At 50.0% G+C, this 23885-nt stretch overlaps 1 protein-coding gene across 1 annotated transcript; it reads right to left on the bottom strand.

Annotated features, from left to right (window-relative positions):
- Nucleotides 1-271: 271 nt before the first annotated feature.
- On the bottom strand, nucleotides 272-15178 carry PIGU (phosphatidylinositol glycan anchor biosynthesis class U). The gene is made up of 12 exons (XM_026037351.1): nucleotides 15049-15178; nucleotides 13827-13891; nucleotides 12361-12420; nucleotides 11676-11738; nucleotides 10645-10754; nucleotides 9501-9601; nucleotides 8154-8251; nucleotides 7220-7374; nucleotides 6529-6672; nucleotides 4265-4389; nucleotides 2809-2951; nucleotides 272-872 (listed from the first exon to the last, which is right to left on the bottom strand). Exons 1-12 carry the CDS (start codon nucleotides 15176-15178, stop codon nucleotides 759-761), a joined length of 1308 nt encoding a protein of 435 aa, XP_025893136.1. The 3' UTR covers nucleotides 272-758.
- Between the last annotated feature and the right edge of the window lie 8707 nt (nucleotides 15179-23885).

The following is a 23885-nucleotide window of genomic DNA, read 5'->3' as shown; positions in this document are numbered from 1 at the left end:
TAGCCCCACAGCAGTGTCCCTGCCTCCGAGCCCCTGCAGTGCTTCTGTGCAGCTCCAACAGCAAAGTGTCTGCGTTGCTTCAGCAGAACCCACCAGCTCCCCAGTCCCTGTCCTGCTCCTGCTTCCAGCCCCCTCGCAGCTCTCAGTAGCTCTGAGCTCCAAGATGGGGACTTTCCTATCGAGAGCGGTAGCCTAAGCCATGCTCCTTCCAACAGCTCATGTGTTTCACAAGCTCCCACTGTGCCTGAGCAGATCCAACAACAGGATGAGAACCAAGAGAGATCATCCAAGTTGAATGCAGCCCAGGTTGAGGCCCTGATGCCAAGAGATTGTCTCATGCCAAGCAGCAACACTTGCGGTCAAAGCAGTGAAGGGGGAATTTCCAGGAGAAACCAACATCTCCGGGGAGCAGTAGTAGTGAACAGGTTATGTTCTCAGCTCCTCCCGGGCCAGCCCTGTTTTCAGCCCAGGCACTTTCTCCAGTTCCTGCTGGACTGCCCAGAGTTGATGGCTGAGGTCGCAGTAAAAAGCACGGCTGAGGGAAGAGGGGAGACGCTCCAAGGGAGGCACCGGGGCTCCTCTTGCACTCTCTGCACCATTGTAGCTCAGGAGGGTGTTTCCAGAACGTTCTCCGCTCTCTTCAGTAGGCATCATCCTCAATGTCCGACCTCATCCAGGGAACCTTCCCCACCCACCCCATAGCCCCCAAGCTTTGTAAGTTCTCTAGGTCCACTTCCCAAGACTGGTGAATATGATCCCTACTTCAAAACAAGCATGGCCTCTGTCCCATCTTGCCTTTGCAAATAGAGTCCATGAGTGAGGTAGTACTCCCGTCGGAGGAAGGCATAGAAATAATCCGAGATGAGCAGGATCTGCAAAAGTGAAATGTTCAGACACATCAGTAAAGTTTCAAAAGAAAAAAGACAAAGGGAATGTGCTTACAACAGACATGGAAAGGATTTAAGATGTTCTTAACGCTGTTCATGGCACTTTGTGAGAGGAGGCACTGCAGCCATGTGGACATCCCTTGACCTTCATCTCACGCAACAAAACCAAGAGAGGTTTAAACTGCTTGGGTTCACAGCCTCTGTGTTCCCATGGGCATCTGAGCTGAGCAGACAGCACGTCCATGAACACACCACTCCGTATGACAGTGGTAGCTCCAGCTGGGCCACAGCTTTACAGCCCGTCTCCAAACCTCAGACGTCACCTGCTCCCATGCACGTGCTGTAATTAACCCAGCCCAGAGGCTGAAACTCTCTTACTGACGGCTGCTACTGAGGACTTTGCAATTGTGCTTGTTTCTCAGTTGCAATTTATATTCAGAGAGGGTAAGAGACATGCAGGCAGAAGTGGAGCCACCACAGCCTTACGGGTCCACCTTAGCAAACAAGTTTTTGGCGGTGTAACAGAAGCAGTATGTGCTAAGAGGTGAAGAGGAGAGCAGAAGAACCAAAGCTGCGGCTTCGCAGACAATATCCAAGAGCAGCACCAGATCAAAGCGCTCCTATCCCCATTGGTTTCCCATCTCCTTGCCACTGGGCTGAAGTGCTCTCTCAGTGGGGCAGCCAAGCCTGTGCTTAAGCTTGTGCTCTGGTTCTTTTAAATGGAGGAGAGTGATGGCTACCCCTAAAAACATCTTTTTTTCCCCTCATCCAGTTCCTAACACACTGCTACACACACTGATGCGGGCACCATCCCACTTGGCTAGGAAGGCCCGAGGCTGGAACTGCTGCCAGCTACTTTCACAGCTGAAATTCCTTGCCTAGGGAAGCCTGGCATCCATGGTTAGGTCGCTCCCCTCCTCGAGGCACACTTGGGTTGTGCGGAGGTGTCAGGAGGACAGCGAGAGAAGGACAGAGGTGCCTGGGAACAGAGAAAGCAGCAGCACTTAACTGGTGTGCTTGCTTTGCTGAGCACCAGCACTGACAACGGCCACACTGCAGCAACCCCTTCGATTTTTTCTTTCCAATTAAACTTGTTTGCTGATGTCTTTTAACAGGAAAAGAAAGAACAGGGGCTAGCAGGGATGAGGGCTAGCATAAGAAACAAGAAAAGCAGAGACGAGATTTCTGCTCTATTCACATGCATACAGAGCACAAAACCTGGCAGAATCTGCTACAACTTTCTCAAACAGAAACCAAACCCTTTTAAGGTATCCAAATGGCAGCTTCACTGTTCCTGCGATTCCACAGCTATTAGTTAGAGAGCTGATGAACTGCTCCAATTCCCTGTGAAACCCTCTGGGACGAGAGCCCCTCCACACTCCATCTCCTACTCCTTGCACTGAGCCTCCTTTTGCTTTTACAGAACAAGTGTTTGCCCCCGTTTATCAAGTGGTGGGGGATGCCTAAGCAGCTGCTTTTCATCCCGCAGCAGAAGGGTGCCTCCAGTTTTAGGAGAAGCAGACAAGCTTAGATGCCTGAGGAGTGTTCATAATTACGGCAGCTTTAACATGAACTAGAGCACTCAGCTCTCGCACATGAAAACTTCCCAGGAGTTAAGGAAGATCTACAGCACAGAGAAGCAGAGGACTCCGAAAAGGTTGTAGCAATCGGGTACACTGGACCTCATCCTGCAGGGGTGCTACGCTCCGTCTTCCCTGACGCCAGCGGTTCCCTTACCTAGAAGGGCATCATCTTACGAGAGGCAGGGAGAGCCCAGGCACGACAGGGACCCCGTGTACTCCCTCAGTCCCACATTTCAGAGAGCTGCAATCCTCTGCTTCAGGGAAAAAAAGTGGTACCACATCCCACTTCATGCACCGCACTCCCCAAGGTGCTGCCACGTTGGCTTCGCTCTACTGACCTGCCCTACGTTGAAAGCCAACGTGATGGCGTAATAAAAATTGGAGTTGGCACTTCCTGCGTAAATCCAGAGATGCCACAAGACGGGGAACAGGAGGGAGCAGAAAACGATCACGCAAGACAGGATGAAGATGTTCTGGAGGACTGCAAAAGAAAAGCAAGCGGTTACAGAGATGCATGCAGTGGCCAGCCCTGATCAGGCAATGGCTTTTAGGATAAAGGCAGTGAAGAGGCAACACTTCTCTCCAGTAATCATCTTTTACATTTGTTTTACTAACTCTAGCAAGAGAATTATTAAGAAATCCATTATAGGTTTCCTTTAAAATAAACAACTTTGCCTTTGCTGGAGTATGAATCTCTTATTTGTAGCTCCTTCCTGCTTCTAAAGAGACATTCTTCTGCTGAGGACCCTGCCTTTTTCAGAAGCAATCGCACTGCTGAGACAAACTGCCCATTAAAGGCAACTCCATTTCCCCTTCTAAGGGTCATGAAGCCCTGGCCCTGCCTTTCCAGTTCCTGAAGGTAATTCCCCTTCCAAAAGGTGTGACTGAAAGGCCAAGACTCGGCCGTGGGCGGCACGGGCTGCACCACGCAGCGCTCGCCTGCCGCTGCCTCCCCGCTGTGTCGCGGCCGGAGTGTCCTGTTTTACTCCCCACTGCTGATGCTGCAGAGAATCAGCATTTAAATAAAGCCAAAGATCCCCAAAGTACTCGGGGCTCCTGGCGATTCCTCCTGAAACAAGACGGGCTTGTTGACCATAAAGGCCCTTGAGCAGCTGACAGAAGACTACAGCAAAAGTCCAGGACTGCTCAAAGCGGCTGCATTGCAGCGAACGCAGCAGACAAAGCCAGGAAAAATGCAGCTCTTTGGGAGCATTATACTTGCAAAAACTCCCCCGGGTAGCAAATCCTCGAGACAGAGCTTGAAAATGAGCAGGGAGCAGCTCTGGTGATTTAAAGAACTAAAGAGGCTCATTACAAAGCACATAAAAACTGGACCATGGCTTGGACTAATCCAGTTACCCTCACTCCGAGCAAGCAAGCAGGTGCAAAACACAGAGGCACTGCAAGGCTGCAGGACTGTAAGGCTGGGAGAGCCATCAGGAAGAGCACACAGATTCCACAGCCTTAAATGGGAGCGAAACGTGCCCTGCCCTGGCTGAATTCAAAGGACTGACGTATTTTGCATGAGCCACATCCTTTGAGCAAGATGGTCAAAGATTCTTACAGAAAAGTTAATCGTTTTAAGAACTGTAAAGAAAGGGAAGGTAATGTAAAAGTGAGAACTCCTCCTGTGATGTCTCTCAACCCTGGTCCTAAAATTACTTCAGAGACGGCATCGCTGGAAGTAAAGTTTGCTTCCAGATTGCTCCAAGAGCCTCGTTTGGTTTAGCGGCGAGTTACCGGACAGATCCCTTCCCGTTCCAGATACGGAACCACAAACCACAAAGGACTCACATCTGTAAAGGTGGCTCCAGACTGGAAGGAAGGCCATGTACAGTGCAACGTCTCCCACCGTGGGGTAGGACTTGAAGATAGAAATGATGGCGAGCTGGACAAACATGAAGAACATGGGGTGCTCCCTAGAAGGGAAAAGACACAAAGGGTAAGAGGATGCAGCAGGCTCTGTGGAAAGGAAGGTCAGCAAGGGCAGGACAGGCTTTGGGAGGCTCCGGGGTGCAGTGGGCACCGGCAGACCCACGGGGCAGAGAAGCAGCACGGCAGAACACAGGGCAGCTCACACGGAAACTCTGTGGCCAAATTCAACACGCAGTTACACTGCTGCTCATCTTGGCTGCTCCTTCCCAGCTCTGTCACATTCACAGAAAAGTCATCAGCAAAAACCCCCTTCTGAGGGTTATTTGGGCGAGTCTCCTGGTATGCCAGGATGCCAGCACCAATTCCAAGCCACTGGAATAAGCCCATTGTGAATGGAGGCAGTTGATGGATGTTTTTATGATAAAAAAGGATAAACTTGCTGGCAAAGGTCCACTACCAATACCCCTGAGCTAGCACCTCGCAGTAACAAACCAGTTCCAGGCAGGAGTTCGTGCTTTCTGACACCACTGGTTACTCTGGCAGGGAGCAGACATCTGTGCCCTCTTGATATCTGTCCATACACACATAGCAGAGCCCAACTCACAGATCCAGATGCATCTGGGCAAGAATTGGTTATTTCGTCTTGCTCATTATGAAAATTGCATTATGAAAAATGCAGATGTTCAACAACTCCAGCTGAGTCACAGCATCATGGCAAACGCTGAATCAAGTATTTTTTCAAATATTTTCTTGACACCAAAATAACACAGTGAGTCACTGCCAGGGGCTTGTTAATCCAGACACCCTTCCCAGGGTGCGAGGCACACAGGCCATGCAGTTTTCTGTTACATGAGTAGTGGTGGGACTAAGGATGCAGTATCAGTTAGATGTGCTCCCTTTCCAGATTTCAGATATTATTAATCTGAAGATTAATGACAATGATCCTACTGCAGCTTTTTGTGACAATGACAGGGAAACAAAATGACAGAAAATATCCTGTTGGGAAATGCAGGTGTCCAAGAGCCCTACGCAGCACTTCAGGCGACAGCGAGGGGTTCTCTTACGCTGCATTCACAGGACACGTAAGCGACGGTCACACACTGTGACCACAGGCTACTCCCAGCCTCCCAAACACACCGAGAGCAGGGCATGGCTCAAGCAGAGGCAGGGTGAGCATCTCTCTGCTGCCTCCTCAGAACCCTGACCGTGGTTTAGTGGCACTCTGCAGGAGAAGAATCTTCCCAGCTCCAAACATCAGTGCAGGTTATTAGGATGGCAAAAAAAGGACTTCCACGAGTGTGCAAGGGTAGAGCAGCAGGAGGTTCCTCAGCCACAGCCCAGTGAAAAAAGTGACCTCAGGAGGTCTTTGGTAAAACCTCCTCCTCGAAGCAGGGCCTGCGCTGAGCTCCTATGAGACTGTTCAAGGCTTTGTCCAGTCAGATCGGGGAAAGCTCCGAGGACAAGACAGGGGTTCCTCTTCTAATCCCTGGCTGTCTTCACCGTGACTTTTTTCTTTTCTTATATCTGGTCAACACCTTCCCTCTTTCAAATAACGGCACTGTCTCTTATTCGTCAGTGCACTTCAGCAGAAGGTGTGGCTCTACCTTCTCAATAACCCCCGTTCAGATACTAAAAAGCTGCTATCAGGTACCTTTGAAACTTGTTCTTCTCTGGGCTGAAGAAGCCTAGTTCTCTCAGCTTCTCCTTGGTCTCCAGCCCTCCGACCAGCTTCATGATCCTCCACTGGACTTCATTAATTTTATCAACATCTTTCTTCTACTGAGAGGCCAAAAACTGCAGTATTCCAGATGTGGTTTAAAGAGTAACTTTTCCCTTTAACTACTAGCTACACTCCTGTTGATTCCAATCTGGCACATACTTTGCTTAAGAGAAAAAATATCCAACTCTGGGAAATGAGCAGGACAGCCCCATGTAAAACCTATCTTTTCCAGGCTCTCAGATCCAGAGATCTGGTGCCAGTCTCATAAGTTTCCATTGGACAATCATGACTTAGTTCACTAAGAGTTTAAACAATTTTTCACACAGCAAATACGTCAGTGAAGAAAAGTACATCTCACAAAAGGCTTGATTCCTCTCAGTCCCATGAGCAGAGACTGAACAGCATAAAATACAGAATCTGTCAATTCAGAAAGAATCAAAAAATAGCAAAGAAACATACTTACTTTAGCTTTACTGCCAAGGGAACGGTATAGAAAAACACGTTGATTTGAAACACACATACGAAGAAAAGACTAAAGTGCTCAAACATCTCCGCAAAGAAGTACCAGAAAAGGCCAATATTGGGTGTCAGATCTGGAACTGAAAGGCTGAAATTTAAAAAGAAAAATCAAGGTAGCATTTTTAAACAATTGTTTTACACTGTTTCTGTTTCATTAACAAATCACTGTGTGCTATTGAATGGAGGACCTAAATTTTAAATATGTGAAAGAGAAACCAAAGAGATGAAAACCTGGAGGAAAAAAAAAAGGGGGGGGGTGGGAATCAATCCTTCCTTATGTCCTTCGCATCTAAACCACATCTGAGCAGATACTTGTCTAACTGGCTCAAAACCTCCAGAGAAGAAAACTTCACAACCACAGCAGCTCAATGATCAAACTCATTTTCCATCCATCTGCTCAGAGGAAAAAAAGCAACTTCTCTCGCCTATTCCTCATATCTCCCATTTTCTCTAATTCTTGCTGTTGCTTAATTAACAGAATTTGGCTAATGCCAGCTCTTTTTCTCTTCCTGCATTGCCAGTGGAATCAGAGATTGCCCATTCCTGAGCACAGGAAGTGCTGCTGCTTTATGTGAGGCACAAGAAACAACACAGAGGGGCTCGGACTGAAAAACACTTAGAATTCCTATACTTACATAAACCCGTAAACTGCTGGGATAAAATCCCAGGAGTTGAGGAGGAAGAAGGAGAGGCAGATGATCACCACCAGGCTGCACAGGTACAGCGCTGCATACTGCATGGTATAGAGCCAGAAGCTTTTACTTTTCAGTTTGACTGGTATAAATTGACGCTGGAAGCAAAACACAAAGAGGCTCGTCAATTGGAAAGCCACCAACAAGCTGGGGCGCTCAGAACATCTTTTGAAACTTATGAAAAAGCACCAAATCCCGGCACTGCCGCGCTGGGGGAGCAGCCTTCCAACACAACCTGCTGGAGGTTCTTCCCTCAGACCACTTCAATCACACATGCTGTGCTGCTTGATTAAGCAGAATATGACATATGGGCATTTCACACCACGAGGTCTAAGAACTCCCTGCGTACGTAATGACAAGTTTTTACACAGGGTCAAACACCTTTGGAAGTCGCCCAGAATTCTGCAGGCGGACAAACCGACTCGGTGAATCAGTCCATCCCATTTGCCTTCTGCTTGGCCACCCCCATCTCATCAGCCCTATTGCACAAGCCACGACTGCAGCGTTCTCCACGTGTTGCCTTCTGCTCAGCAGCAAGGAGCGGCCTCAGCTCCGAAGCCACATGTCCCCGCAGCGGGGCGTCCCGCCTGCCTGGAGCAGCGTCTCCCTGAGAAGCTGGTGGGCACCCCGAGCGACCAAGACCGGCTTTGAGGGACCCAACCAGTGTCCTGTGAAGGCAGAGGCGCAAGGTCCACCAGCTACACACAAGCACCATCCCATCGTCCCACTAGGGCCTTGAACTTTCCGTGGCCGGAGCAGAGAGGCACTTCTTCTGACACTCAGCACTTGCCGCCAACTCGCCTCTCTCAGTAGCTGGGAAGAGCTGACCCTGCACGGATGTGACCAGACAACGGAGATGCAGGTTAAAATCACTTACCTGTAGAAGGTAAAGGAGAGCCGGAGCAAAGAGCGTGACAGGGTATAATGACTGGTAGGTTGCTAAGGCCAGAAATATTGCACTGAGAAAGGCACTACCTGCAAAGAGAAAAATCAAGCTCACTCAAAGGGAAAATTTAGTAACAACAGCCCTAGAGACAGGAAGTCCAAAGGGCTCTACAAACACCAGAACCACTAACTGAACCGCTGACCGGAGAGTGCCCTTTTGTTAGCTATGCTTTTGAAAGGAGAATGACCCACACCTCTTACATGAAACAAGGTTTCTATCCCCTATAACTGACAGAAAGATATTCATATAACCCAGCCTATATATATATGGCAGCCACTCACGCTGGCCTGTTTGCGAGGAGGAATACATTCACTTAGGGCATTTGTGCAGGACACAGCTGTTAGAGGCAGCCAGGCCGGCCGCCACTGTCACCAGAGCGTGCCAGGGCCCTCTGTGAAGCTCTGAGCAGCAGCACAAGTGAAGGTCTGCAGCTGAAGGGGAGCAGTGGCCTCAGCCCGTTACAGATACGAAAATTGAGGTTCAGAAAGGACTGGCCCAGACCTTCCAAGTCATCTTTCAACACAGACGTCTGTGTCGGCCTCGCGTGAGGCAGCTCGGGTTGAGCTAACCGCTGAGTGTGCTCATTGTCAAGCACCCTGGCTGCAGCTGTGGCCTCCCACCGAAAGAGCAAGTTCAAATGCCTGATTACACACCAAGAAACGGGAGCACCCAGTGCGGTAATCTGGCTAGAACTTCTTGTGTTATGTCACTTGATCAAACTTATCAGTAAAAGTACAGCTTAGCAAGAACCCTGAGTCAGTTCCCTGGGCTAATTATCAGACGTATCCAGTCACTGACATCAAATACTTGGCAAGCTCTACTGCTTCCATCTTTTAAAAGAGAAAGTATGCCTTGTGGTAAGTCTTCTCCAACTGCAATTAAAATCTCCTATGCAGTAGCTTCCCTAAGGTTCATATTATGGAGCATTAAATTCTGCACAGTGCTACAGAGCTGGTACCCAAAACTCCCTGTCATAACCTGACATCCCCCCTTGCTCGCTCTGGGCACTAGAGGCTGCCCCACACCACGTCAGGCAGAGCACAGGGGACAGCCAACACCGCCCTGCTACGGCAAAGCTTTGTCTTACAGTGTCAGCATGGAAAAAACAGTTTAAAAATCAGGTTAGCCAAACGGACCTTGCTCCTTGGCTTTTCTAAATGCTTTTAACGGAAAACTCCTCTTGCCTCATTAGTCAATAACTGGAGATAATCTTTGCAGAAGGGTATCAAATAATCTTTGCAGAAGGGCATGAAAAGAAATTTTTCCCCAATGTTTTACCTTTTATTGTAGCTAAAACGAAGAATGCAATGACAGTATTGTTGATAGAGCAGGTGGACTTTGCCACACAAGACATCACAGTATAAGGATTTAAGAGATAGCTGAAAAAGAGCAAAAACTCAGGTTATATTCATGCCATTTAAAGGATATAACATTAAATAAAGTTCAATGGCAAAATAAAATACAATTTGCCATTTTATTTTGTTTATGTATATATTATTTGTTCCTCTCATCATCAAATTAACTCAGGTGAAGTGGTGCTTTTGTCTGAAGCAAAACTCAGATCTTTGGATTGTAGCCTAGGACATAATAGCCATAGAGAGCATGCAGCAGAATGGAGATGGTTGGGAAGATGCCTAAATGTTTGGCTACGCCATAGAAAATGATTAACAAAAGTTCCTTGCTTCTCAGAAGCCACGTGAATATATTCAGTCAGACCTACAAACACTGGTCCAAAGTGAGTTCTTTATCTTCTCCTATCTGCTGCCCCTGGAGCAGTAACAAAAATAAGACAGAAAGACAGAACTGATTCTGTCTGGTGCACGAGCAGCCCTATTCCACCTGGGTGCTCCTGCCGGGGTAGTTCAGTTCCCTCCATTCACCACAGCATGATCTGAGCAGAAGAGTCACTGCAACCGACTCTCAGGGCCCAAGGTACCAGTTGAAAATATGCCAACTTTTTATACGTAAACTGGGCACAGCAAATCCAGAATAAGAACTCACTTTCTAGAATACGACCACATTTTAATTAGTAAGGACGCTGGCTTCTTTTGGAAATGAGAATTATAATGATCTTATTTAACTTCCTCCCCCCACATACTAAAAGATTTCTGCATTGAAAAGACCCCTGAAATACTTGGAAGATATAAAATTACTTTTGAAGACATAAGAATAAAGGCAAGATGTTTTAGAGGGCCTGAGCAAATTTATTCTTTGATCACATACTTTTGGAAGAATGACTTCATTTTCAAACTGAGTATTTTCTAATTGAGTACTCAGGGCTGAGGAGATGTTATGTGCAATGGGAAATTCACACTTTATGAAAGGAAAATCTTCAACAAATGCTGAAATCCCAAACGGAACAAATAAAAGGCAGGGCGAGTTGAGGAGTCGGCTGCTGGCGCCTACAGGCAGCACCACTTACCACAGGGCCACCTTGAGGGGGATGTAGTGCATCTCCATGGGCGTCCGGATGAGCTCAGCCACGTCTGATGCATATTTATCCAGCTCGATTAGAAGCTTTTGTTTTTTAAACTGAACAAGGGAGAATGACCAAAGACTGTCAGATGAGGCAAGTCCCTGTTCATTATCAATTATGATTTCCCTTATTTTCAAACCTTCTGTGAGACCCATGCTTGAGCTAAAACTCTAATATGTGACATGTTGTACAGATAGAAGAAACACAGTCTCTTCTTTCCCAAATACTTAACAATTGAAACTGAAGATGAGAGAGGAGATAATCCCCATTTCTTTGAACTTCCTTAACTGTCTATGTCTACCACTTGAAACAGTTGACAGTGAATTCCCCACATCAGAGTTTACTACTCTCCATCTTCCTAAAGTGTGTTTGGTTCTCCAGTGAAACACTGACTTTATAAATGCACTGTTAACATACAAGCCCCACAGAAACCGAGCAGTCTTTGTTATTTTGAAAATGTACACTTCAGCGTCAAGTCTCCTTTACAGATGCAAAATACGTCTCCTTCATCTCTCTTATTCTACGATGCCGTGATGCCAGTAATTCTGCATGCTTCCAACTTCCACACGAATCAATATATGTCCCAGAAACTCACATCTCCCCGTGTGTCGTGACCCTAGAGCTGTCTGCATTTCACTGACTCATTGACTGTTGTACTCAAGAATTAGTCAAACTCTTTAAACTGCTTTCAGACTACGGGATCTGTACCTCTGAGGCCCTCTAGTGCAGCGGACAAGCTTTGTACACCAATTTGCCTCACATCATAACAGTGACACAACAGAACTGAAAAGCATCCTAGCAGGCTTCCCGCATGCAGGTCTCCATATCTGCTCATCATCCAGAGACAAGCAGATTTCCCTGCACTTGCCAAGCAACAAGGACTGCTTGATATTGGATTCGTTGCCACATGTTTTCTTTGGCTCAAGGTATTGATAACTGCTGGGAGGAGGAGCAGCAGCATTGATGTGTCAGCTTACCACAACTTTGTTGAAGTCCTGGATGGCCAAGTAAAGGGCAACAGCAGTTAGCACATCAGTTATCTGGGAAAAGAAGGCAAGGAAAGACTGACTGTTAGGGAAAACAAGTAAATGGAGAAAAAAGATCCTGCAAATGTGTTGACTTCAGCTCACAGAAGCGCCCCGAGGTGGCTGCACAACCAGCCACAGCATTTTAGTCCTTCTGCACTATGCAGAACTCGTGGAATAGCTCATGCACTTGGAGCTGGGGCCCCTCATGCTCTCACTGTATTGCTGGCAGTGGGTTTTATTGAAAAAAACATGCAGTTCAGGGAGACAGAACAGTAATCTGGGGGAAAAAATGTTACTTTGACTATTGTTTTTTTTTTTTTGTGTGTGACACAAAAGCCCCTGTACTTGTAAGATGTCAGCTTTGAAACTTGAAACCAACTTATCCAGGCAAGAACTGTCAAAAAAATCCCAAACCAACCAAACAGAAAAAAAGGAATAATTTGTAGAGCAAGGGAGAAACTTCAGTTAGGGACTGTAGAGGCACAGCTGCCTCTCCAGGTGAACCATGAGCTCAGGGGGAATCCGAACAACAAGGAGCCTGAAGGCCCCCGATTCTTCCAGAGCGAAAGGGAAGTCCCAGTCAGCACTTCACGGAGCGGGGCCTGCCACAGAAACGCTTCCCAGGGGCACTTACCATGAACACCAGCTCGGCGTATTCAATCAAGAAGTGAAAGAGGTAAATCATCAGCGGGGTCTACGAGAAAGCAGAAGGGAAGCACACGTCAAGCACAGCCCAGCCACCTGCGGACGGAACAACTGATCACTTGAAGGCGGAAACGTAGCAAGGCTGAGCAAGGCTGGAAAAGGCCATTTTCCTTCCACGGTGCTGTCACTTTACAGTAATGAGATTCACCGGACCACACTGACGGATCTTCTTCCTCAGAAAGTTTTCAGAACATTTGAGAAAAAGATTTGATCAACTTCAAAAATTATATTTCATACAAAAATTTAAATTTGCTGGCACAGAGTTACATAAGGAAGCATTAAAACCACAGCACCATAGCTCTGGAAAATTTTTATTTTTCTTTTCCCTAGAGAATAATTTTCTTATTTTTCCCTAAATTTTCTAATTTAAAAAAATAGATTTTTTTCTAAATTTTTAAAATGCTGTTATTTGCATTGTACTTCTAAAACTTTTTCCTACACAGCTGATCTCACTGTTGTTTTGTCTGTTGTTTTGTAAGCGCAAAAGGGAGATGGGATGTTAGCAACATAAAGTTGTGGGACACAGTCCTGCTAGCCTCGCATTCCCACCGCTCCTCCCTTTCAGGGCCAGAGGAAGAGCAAGCTTAGGAATTATTCCTTTGACAGAAGATACAGTATACTTACATGGTGTAAACTGAGTCTTTACCGTGAGAAAACGCCTTGCTTTTAAAATACTTTCAAAGTAATACGATGCTATAAAAACGCATTGAAAAATACAGGGAGTTATGTTTAAACACAAGGAGTTTATCAAAAATAGCAAGTTTCCAGAGCTACAGAGTACCTGACGCTCACGAGTGAGGCTTGGTGTAGGGGCACGTGGAGATCACTAAGCCCGTTCTGGCATACGGGCGCTTGCACGTCTGAAGGCAGGAGGAGGTTCCCAAACGAGGACCGATGGTTCTGTGCGCTCCTGCTAAGGCGCAGTGCTTTCTGCGCAGGCAGCAGCAGCCTGGGCAGCCCTGGGCACCATTCCCAGCCAGCACTCTCTGCGGGCGGACGGGCAGAACCCACGTGGTCACCGATACCCCCTCAGCGTCACAACAGCGCGGCGCGGCCGCTCGCGGTGCTGCCGCCTCCTCGGCGAGAGGGTGCTCGGAGCCAGTGACGCCTCCTCCGGCGCCGGCCGCGCCAGCGCTGGCTGGGAGCAGCGCGTCCTCTCCCTGGCGCGCCGGCCCGCGGCGTCGCCGCCGTTTACTTGCGCGGCACCGAGCTCAGAGCTCACAACCTCGTCTCACCGGTCGCTGCGCGGAGCTCTCACACAGGCAACCACACGAGCCCAAAGGCCCTGAGGTCTTTGGGACAGGAAACGTCCTCAACCGTCACCAGGCCACGAGCAGTAAGATGAAGAAACGTGCCACGCAAATATCCCGTTTAAAATGGAATATGCTTACCAACCTCATGGAAAACTGCTCCGGAATATGGCGAGACTCCTAAGTCCAGCAGAGCTAATCCCTCGACCACTGAAACACACAAAATGCCTGTGTTAGAACAGACAAAAACCTCATGATGGTAAAAACACTGTTTCTAATATCCCTACAGGGATAAGGATCTCACATCAAGTCACCACCTGAATGAATGACAAAACTGTACAATAAGCAGCTACAGCAGAAAGTTTTCTTACTTATTTCTACCTTGCAAATTTTGTCTGAACTTTGAGTCATGATTTACTTATTTGCTTCTGACAACTAGAACTCTTAGATCTACAGTTATAAAACCATATGTAGAAAATTTGGTATTTTTTAAATCATATGTTGTATGGTAGATACACTGGAGAAATATTTCCCTCGAAGGATGATCACAACATTCCCTTGTAAAATGCACCTGTAAAACGCTAAAACCTGGCCAGTTTTGTAAAACGAAATGCAGAATGCCCCAAAATGCCCCAAAGCCGACACACGCAACAGCAGAACAGAAACCATCGGCCATCAGGGGCAATGCTGGAAGCTTCATCCACCCTCGAAGCCGGCTGCGGTGGGGTGGTCCTGGCCCTGGCCCTTCGCCGTGACGCCCCCAAGGCCGGTGCGGAGCGCTGGGGCTCCGCACGCGCCCCACGGAGGCCGGGGCACACGGTGTGGCAGGGAACGACCGGAGCAACCGGAGGCTCTCGGCTCGGCCGGGCGCCCGGGGGGATTCTGTCCCCGCCACAGGCTTTGCTTTCAACCTGACTACTGAAGCTGATCCTGTCGGGACTCGTCGGGCACGGTCCTGCGGGAAGGGCTTTGGGGAGCACCGAGTGTTGCCAGGGCTCCCTGGGCTCTCCGGAAGGAGCACTCTGCGGAGCCAGGCGCAGGCCTGGGGCTCCGAGTCTCCTCCCGCTTCCCACCTCTGCTGTTCTGGCCGCTTTTTGCGCCGAGGCCTGCGGAGCACGCTGTGTGCGCAACACCAGGCGCCGCGTTTCCAGAGCAGCAGCCCTAACCCGCCTCACGGCTCGGGAGCGGCTCTGGCGCCGCGGGATAGCACGGACGTGCAGTTCGCAGGGAATGGAGCGCGGGGCGCCGCGAGGCCGGGAGCGGCGAGCGGAGGCCGGGCGCTAAGCCCGGCTCTAAGCCCGGCGCTAAGCCCGGCCGCTCCGCCGCCGCTCGGGGCCCGGCCGCGCCGCGCACAGGGCCCCGCTCACCTCGCTGCCAGGCGTTGAGCGGCGAGGCCACCTCCACGCGCTCGGAGATGAAGGCGGCCAGGCTGGAGCGGAAGAGCGCGGCGCGCACCGTCACGGCCGCCACCAGCGCCAGCACCAGCGGAGCCGCCATCTTAGCGGGCTGGCACCGGCGCCGCCGCGCTGTAGTTCGCGGGCGGCGCTGCAGAGCGGGGCGCCCACGCGCCGCGCGCCCGCCACGACTACATTTCCCAGCAGCGCCCGCGGCTGCCCGGCAGGGCCCGCGAGCTACGGCGCGCCGGGAGCGGCAAACCTAGCGGCAGCGCGAAGCGCTGGCCGCGCCTCGCGGGGGCGTCCTTGGCGCGCCGGCCCGGAGCCGCTGTCGCCGCTGTCGCCGCTGTCGCCGCTGTCGCCGCTGTCGCCGCTGTCGCCGCTGTCGCTGTTGTCCGTCCATGCTCCATGTTGCACTTCCACGACCTCCCCGCCTGGAGGGACTCTGGGCACTTTCACAGAGAATTAATCAGCAATATTTGTTAGAAAACTAAGGGGAAAAGAACATTAATTTTGCGCAAATTTTTGCTGCAAAATTTGTTGTTGCGTGCGGTTTGTGCTCTAGCCTTTCTTAGGGGAGCTCTTGCCTGACCCCTCCTGTCCTTTCCCTCAGACAGAGAGCTAGCTCATCGTTTTGTACTAAATTCAGTTTCCTCTAATAGAGGATTGAGTCAATGCATGACGCAGACCACAACCAATATTTATTAGAATATTTTTTATTAGTTAGGCTGTTTTTCGTAGTGGAACTGAGCTGTTGATACTGGAAGCAGACACCTATTCATAGGATAAAGCAGGCTGAAAGGGACCTCAGGTTGTCCCTAGTCCAACCTCCTGCGCACAGCAGGGACCATGGATGCCGTCGGACCAGTCCGGTCTTGCAAACCTCCAACGTGGAACTTCTGGGCAACCTATTCCAATGTTTGACCGTCCTCGTGGGAAAAAGGTTTCTCCTTACATATATACCCCTCTTGTCTGAATTTCTGCTGTCTCCCTCAAGCACCCACCGTGCACACTGTGAAGAGCCTCTCTTTGTCCTCTATGACCTTCGTGACATCTTTGCAGGTCCTGTTAGTGGCTTCAGCCAGGCCGTCAGGCTCCAGAGCCTGTGACCTGGGAGAACTGCACACACGTCTCAGGGTTGAATTTTCCATTCTTCAGCCTGCTTTCTTTTCTAATAATAATCTTTGCATCTACCTCCATGGACACCTCTACGGCATGTTCACACCAGCTCTCAGAAAAAAGGCCCTTGTGACAGAAAGGCTGGAGGATCGTAGAATGGGGGGCAGATCTGGTAGTCCCTTAAAAACCCCGAGAGACAGAATAAGAACACACACACTTCACATATACATTTTCATGTAGGAAGCCCATAGAATTTTGTGACAGTAGTGGGGCTGCCACGTAAAAGAGCTGTTGTGAAAGTCAGAATTTTATCTTGGAGCTCTGCAACTTCAGATCCATAGCGTGGACTTGCATCTCCTGAGGGAAGGCAGAACAGTTTCCCTGGAAAGGCTGAATGTGTCTGGGACATGCTCCACTCAGCCCTGAATGCCACAGCAGATACTCGTCCCATGATTCAGGTGCAAGGACTGGTGGATTTAGACAGTAGATCATATGCTCTTGCCTGATAAAGGCTATTGCCTTATGTTTTTCTAGTACTTTGAACAGCGTAATGTGTTCTATAATGTGTCCGTGCCACAAAATGGACGTCAGAGGTGCAAGGATAGTCTCTATTAGCTAGAAATGCTAATTCTTCTTCACATCTGCTAAGGATGCTCCCTTGAGGGTCCTGATCAGATATGCCCTCTCCTCTCCTCTCCTCTCCTCTCCTCTCCTCTCCTCTCCTCTCCTCTCCTCTCCTCTCCTCTCCACTTTCCTGTATTGACTGCTTTCCAGGTGACAGTCCTGACTCCCTGCAGTTGCCGGCGAGTCCTCCTTCGCTCAATGGCAGGGGTAGGGTTGTGTGTCTGAAGCCACGCTGCTCGGAGATTGCGGATTTCGCTGCTCCTATGTGTGCCATATGCTTTCTAGCACCAGCTGTCCAGACACAGGGAGAGGGAAACCCTGGGGAGATCCAGATAACCTCAGATAACCTACATTTACACTGTGGACGTAAAATCATGCCGCTACACTAGTTTTGTGCTTAATTGGAGTGAAAAAGACAACTGAGAAGAAAGATCAAAAGAGTAATTCGCAGCACACGCAGCCGTTATTTCTGGAGCATTGGTTTGCTCGAGCAGGAGATCCTGGGGCCAGCAAAGCAGCAAAGTTCCCAAGCTAAGTTCGTACGTTGAGCCCCTCAAAGCAGCTTCGAGACAGTTCTCAAGGCAGAGCCCTGGTATCTGCCTGCAGACTGACGCTAGTTTGGGGGTTCAACCAGCGTGCTTGAGGACATGCAAGCACAAGCAGCCTCGCCGTGCGGCGACACTCTGCGTCTCTGCCGTTTGTCTTGCTGCTTCCGTCCTTCCCCAGGAACCTTTGAACCCGCTTTCAGCCAAATGGGGCAGTTCCTGCGAGCTTTATTAAAATTAGAGAGCTGGAAGGAGTTTTGGAGAGTCAAAGCGGTGTGCCATTGAGGAAAGTCTAGGTCACCTGGAAGGACGTGCTGGCCGGCTGACAAGCGGTGGGCAGCCCCAAGGCAGTGCGGATTCACTGCCCCTTTTCCGGGCAGCTGGGAAAGGCAGGGGATGTCCCGGGGGTGTCAGAAGGAAGATCTGAGATGTGCAGTAAAGAGCGCTCGGGTTGCAGGACGGAAAGGTGAGAAACTCTTTCTCCCGTGTCCTTGAGCGCTGGAAGGTGCAGAGGGTGAAGTGGCTGCCACAGAGGTGGTAGAAAATTCAGCCCTGAGTGGACTTACTGCACCGCCTAATCTGAAAGCTCCAACTGTTATTGCCTAAGGAATGTGAGGATCCCGATGGAGCCAAAAATACCTATGAGAGAGACCTTTAAAGACTTCTTCACTTCCCTGATTGCCCTGAGAGCCCAAGTGACCAGAGAGCTAGCTGAGGTGCCCACGTTTGCAAATTCAGGTGATGATTACAGCCTAGCAATGCTCCATTACAGGAGAACCTTGATAAAACACTCAATTTAAGGCATTGCTCCTGCAAACAGATGCTGATTCAGGTGGTTTTTGCTGTGTCTTGATAGAATCATTCAACAGTGACATTTTACAGGGTGACCAACCCCCTCCTCTTCCGTCTCCATTGCATAAAATCGGCATTCTGGATGCTTAGGCAACGTGCAGCCTTCCCTTGCATCCCTCTAAATCAGTGTTCCTGTGCCCAGGAGGGTGAACTGTGTGCATTATGCTGCGATGGCGCGTGGGTCCTGTGCAGCGGTATCAACGGCTCAGTTCCTGGCAGGTCTTCCAGGGAAGACCAAAGGGCAGAGCAGCCGCGCGCTCCTGCGCCTTGCAGACCAAGGAGCGTTTTGTGTCCTTTGTGTCACGATCGTGGCACCCCAGGTGCAATGAACCCACAGGACAGTGCTTCAGCGGTTCAGAGTACATCCCTACGTGCCTTTCTGCAGTACTTTGCACTTCCATAGTATCTTTCATCTTGAGCATTTGAGATCTTTCATCCTGAGCATCCTGAGCACCTCAGTTCTCACTGGCATGACAGCTAAGAGGTGCTTAAAATACTTCATTGTAAAACTTATAGTGCAACACGGAGAGGTGACGTTGCAGAGAGCTGTGCTGCCATGGCAGGGTGTCACCCAGCTAGACTAAAGAAAAGGAGAAGCAGAAAGGAGGCAAGAGGGAAGATGTGTGGTGTGTGCACCACCAAACTCACAGTGCAGGTTTAAATATCGGCATGCTTTTCTTCATTTGTAAGGAATGAATGAAAGAATAGAGGTATCAGGGTATGACGGAAAATAATTTGTTAAAGCCAGATTTTCCTTTGCTGTTCGCTAGCTAATAGGAATGGGAACAGGCAGAAGAGGCAGCTCAGCGAATGTCCAGTGTCCCTGGAAGCTTCTCAGCTTTTTCCATTAACACTGTCAAATAAAACCAAGCCCATTTGCCTCCATCTGTAACCTGCTATAATATCTGATGGGAAAGAAGTGAAAAGCTCTGCATTACCAAGGCTGTTTGCAAACCAGCCCTTGCCAAGTTCCTGTCCTCTGCCCTCTGCTGTATTTTTCTTTTGTTCTCACCTGATGGTTTCCAGGATGCGTTGCTAGATATAGGGACAGAGTATTTTCCACTCTCGGGCCTGTGCCATGGCAGCTACTTAGGGTTTTATAACCTCACGGCAACTCGCTGGAGCACAAAGGCTCCAGCTGCAGCGGGGATCCGAGCGAGGGGGGTTGCTGTTGTAAGCGAGGCTTGAATTAATCCTTCACCGTTGTGCGGGCTCTGTTGCGCTTCGGGAACAGTCCTGGCAGAAGGAAGCCGTTCAGCTCTGGGAAGGCGAATGCGAGTGTTCGCAGTTCGGCTGCTCGTCCGCCACATCAGCAGCCGAGGCTGGTGGCTCCGGCCCGTGGCACCGGGGCTCTGCCTCCGTGTGGAAGGTGTTTTCCCTGCAGCCGGCCGGAGCGGTGGGCACCGGGCACGGGGCAGAGCGGGAGCCCGTCCGGGCAGCGGCACATCCCTCCTCCCGTGCAGATCAACAGGCAGACACCATGCATGGCATTGATCCAGTTAATCTGCAGGAGTGCTGCTCCAGAGGTCACGTGGAAGTCAATGGAAGCACCATAAACAATTACCTTTGCATGGAAACTCAAGGAAATAAAGATTTTCCTTTAAACAGCCAGAGTAAAAATGCTGAGCCCAGCTCTGTTACCTTGCTAGCTGATACCGATCACTGCACTGACTCTGTAGGGACTCGTTTCACACAGCATCTCTCAAACCCTTAAGCCCTCACAGTACCTCCCAGTGCTGCAGGAAGGTAGCAGGGACGGATCAGGCTTTCTAAACCCTGATCCATCCATCTCCAAAGGAGATCCCGACTAGCAGTTTCTCATGGCACATGGGAAAAGATGGATCCTTCTCTAGGTGGGAATTTCTGTGGGTTAAGGTATCACATTACCAAGATATTCATGCTGTCCAGGCTGGGGAATTTTGGTTAGCAGTGAGAAAGCTATTTGCGAAATGGAATTATTTCTATCTCCCCTGGCTCGCATGGAAACAGCTATTAGGAAGCTAGTAAAGGTGTAGGAAGCTTTCCAGCAAAAGCATCACCCCCAACTGCCGGCCAGTCCGACTGCGTCCTGGCCAGCAGCCCAGCACCAGCTTCAGGGATTACTGCTTTGGAGATTTTGTGCTGGCAGAAGCCGAGACGTAGAGACTCGGCCTCCCCAGGTCCTCCAGCTGCAGCCAGAAATAGTACCAGCTTGCAGAAACACAGCATCACAGCATGGTAGAGGTTGGAAGGGACCTCTAGAGATCATCCAGTCCAGCTCCCTGCTCCAGCAGGGACACCCAGAGCACGGGGCACAGGGCGGCACCCAGGTGGGTTTTGAAGACCTCCAAGAGAAGAAGATCACTACATCTGGTGTCTAGCCAAAGACAGCTCAACATTTTTCTTCTGATATTTAAGATAAATCCTCCCTCCCAGCAAAGCTGCCCATTGAGGAGAGAGGAACTGGATACCTGCCTGAATGCATCTACATCTACCATCTATTGTGTTTTTCCTTTTCCAAAAAAAAAAGCACCTCAGTGATTTAAGAGGAAATAAAAGGAACCATAGACGGGGATGGCTCTGGAAGGCAGCAGGAAAGCTGCTGGAAAGGCTTGCCTGGCACGCCGCGGGGTTAGGGTAATCCCTGTTCTTTATCACCAGCAGAAATCTCTGTGCTGTGGCACCTGATCCAAACTTGAAGAGACTATGACCTTTGAAAGAGCTCTCTTGGGTTCCCACATTTCTTGATTAGTTGTTGATTCGACCTTTTGTTCTATGTTGCTGCTCTAATTGATGTATTTAGATAAGGCCTCAAGCTGTTAATGCCTTTCTGGTGGAATCACACATCTGGACATGACATTGCTTTCCTTCTGGTAGCAGATTAACCTGGCTAATGAAACAGTAATGAAATGCATTCCTATCATTTTTCTCCCTTCTCCCTGCTGAGGATAAACACTTTGTTTTTGCGCTAGTAAGTGCATTTGGCACCTTGGCCTTTGCATATCTCTGTAGCTTTATTATTATCAAAAAGTGTAACAGCAAATTTAAATTTGCTGCACATCTAGTACAGCTAGATGTGCAGCTGTACTATCTGAGTATTCTACATAGCAGTTTTGCAAATAAATGCTTTTGTGGATCATCTAGAATCACTCATTTTGCTCCGGATTCACTCGCTCGTATGTAGTTCTGGTCAAGTAGCATACTGACTTTCACATCTGTTATACCAAAAAGTTGGGTCAGATCCAGAATCTGTAGGACAGCAGCTGTGTGATCCAAGCCAGCAGCCCTGTATCCTTTCTGCTTTTCAGGCAAAAATCCCGGGCAGGTCTGTTACTGAAGCAAGCAAGGAGAGGCTGGAAGGCAAGGTACACGATGGAAAGCAGCTTTCTGTATCATCCTCTGTTTTAATGCCGGGTTTTGCCCTGGTGGAGGTCACCAGCACAACATATCATAGGGAAAACAGGTCCTTGTATTTAGGCTCTGCTGCCTGCCTTGGCAAAGGGCACTAACGGGTAACTGACCCTGTCCCGAGCAGAGCGGGCTCCAACCTCGCCGCACTGTTTAACCACCACACTTGAAAGCTGGGGTCTCTAGCACGCATGGGACACCCTGTTCCCACCTGCCACAGCCCCATGTGTCCTCAGCCCGTGTTGCCGTCATTTACCTACCAGATCCCTTGTCATCCCATCCTGCACACCGTGCCTGGGGGACTGTTGCCCAGGATAACTACTGTTTGGAGAGAAGCTAAGGTTAAGCTAAAGGAGGCAGAAGAAAAAGCAAATTTGCTGGACACACACACACTTTCTCCAGCCCCTGCCCAGGTGCCCAGGAGCTGCTTTCACCAGCCCTGCCTCGTTGGTGCCCAGGTGACTGGGGTGGCCTCCTCCAGCCATCTCCTCTCTTCTGCTCCTGTGCCTCTGTGCTGTGAAGATTGCCAGAGCAGAGCATGCTTTTCTTAACCATTCCTTTAGATTTATTTGTGAGCAAGGGAAGTGTGTGTTTTCAGGCAAAGCAAAGGTGGAAGTGTCTTACGAATGGCTCTTTCCACCTATGCAGTCAAAATCCAGGTGCGTTTCCATTTCATTTCTGAGAAATAAATGTCCACCACTTACCTCGTTCACAACACGTGCAGCTTTCCTGGAGTAAAATTCCTCCAGACTCTCATTTACAAAGGGTCACAGAAAGTGAAGGCAGAGTGCGAAGGTGCCTGAGCATTTGCCCTGTCTTTCTTCTTATTTTTCTCCTGGAAAAAGGCCCATACTGTTGTGCAGTCCTGCACACAATAATTCATACCCTGATTTCATTTTACAGGGCGTGTTGCATGCAGTGGAGAAGTGGGGGTAAGGCCATGGCAAGAGGAGTGGCAGAGAACAGCCTGTGGGCTACTGAAGAGTCTCTCAGGCTTGTGGTGGTCCGGACCTTTGGAAAAGGCCACTTGGGAATGAGCTCCCAGCTGTAGGAGCTGTCCTGACGTGCTGGAGATCTCAGGCCACCAAGTGCCTGCTCAGATCTGTGCCGGGGAAGGGTGCATATGCAAGAAAGCTGGTCTTTTTTTATCGTTGCTCTGCTTGTCTAAAGAAAAGCAGGTGAGGCAGCTTGACAGGTAAGTCTTTCCTTCTGTCTCCTTCACCAGCCCTTGCTCTCCCAGCCTGGCTCTGCTCTGAGGACGGTTGAGGTCCTGGGCAATTCATCAGCCTGGGTCCTTCCGGTGAGAGCTGAGTTGTGGTGGGTCCGTTTGGGGATTTCTGCTGAGGCTGGTAGAAGAACAACAGCAGGAAGAGGAAGATGAAGGTGTGACAAGGGAGTTAACGGAGACACCAACAGGTTCTGAGGGTGAGAGTGTGGGGGGCACTCTGAGCCAGGTGGTGCAGGTGCTCCAGCACCCTATTGCACAGCAGGCAGTGGGGTCCGAGCTGGCCACCTGCTCGTGCTGCTGGCCACAACTTGGCTTGGCCTGGCTTAGCATGGGCTCAACTCCTCTCAGCTAGGCATGGCTTGGCTTGGTTCAGCTCGGCTGGGCACGGCTCAGCTCAGCTCCTCTTCTCTTGGCTCTTCTTGTCTTGGCACTATTTAGCTCAGCTTGTCTTGGCACAGTTCAGTTTGGCTTTACTGGGCATGGCTCAGTTTGCCTCAGTTTTGCCCTGTTGGACATGGCTCAACCTGGCTATGAGTAGCTTGGCTCCTCTTGGCTCAACTGGGTGCTGCTTGGCTTGCTTTGGCTTGGCTTAGCTCGTCTCAACTGGGCATGGCTCAGCTCAGCTCAGCACGGTTCAGCTCAGCAAGTCAAGGACTCACTTGCTCCTGGAGGAGGTAGGACTCGCCGGGACGCGCTGGGAAGAGCGGAGCCGTCCCACTGGCGGCAGCAGGAAGGTGCCCAGCTGGGGGCTGGGGAGGGGGCACCCATCGGGCTGGCGCGGGGTAACTTGCCTGCCCAGGAAGGAGAGGGATCCCGAGCCCCAGGAGCAACGCGGGGGTGAGGGCAGTGTGGCCCCAGGCCACTGGGTAGGCTCCTTGCCAGCCCCTGTAGCCTGTGTGCAGGTGGCCTTCCATGGCGGGCCCAGTGACCCCAGTGTCCCCAGTGCCCCCCGCATCCCCGGGCTCCAGGGGGTCTCCTGTGGGAGCGATGTGCGAGCTCTGCCTCATGGTGCTGCTCTTTGCCGCCATCACGGTGGGCAATGCCGTGACCCTCTG

The sequence above is a fragment of the Nothoprocta perdicaria genome, unplaced genomic scaffold, assembly GCF_003342845.1.
Source record: "Nothoprocta perdicaria isolate Ctin4 unplaced genomic scaffold, notPer1 scaffold_196, whole genome shotgun sequence".
Classification (NCBI taxonomy): Eukaryota; Metazoa; Chordata; class Aves; order Tinamiformes; family Tinamidae; genus Nothoprocta; species Nothoprocta perdicaria.
Note: the sequence above shows the minus strand (reverse complement) of the source record. Positions and strands in the feature narration are given on the sequence as shown.

What these genes read in the sequence shown, in the direction of transcription:
- PIGU (XM_026037351.1), bottom strand. Translation starts at nt 15,178, where the DNA reads ATGGCGGCTCCGCTGGTGCTGGCGCTGGTGGCGGCCGTGACGGTGCGC. An exon ending in CCGGAGCAGTTTTCCATGAG is followed by an intron (nt 12,421 to 13,826) that starts GTTGGTAAGCAT and finishes GCTTTCTCGTAG; the next exon opens with ACCCCGCTGATGATTTACCT. An exon ending in CTCTCCTTTACCTTCTACAG is followed by an intron (nt 7,375 to 8,153) that starts GTAAGTGATTTT and finishes TTTTGCTTCCAG; the next exon opens with CGTCAATTTATACCAGTCAA.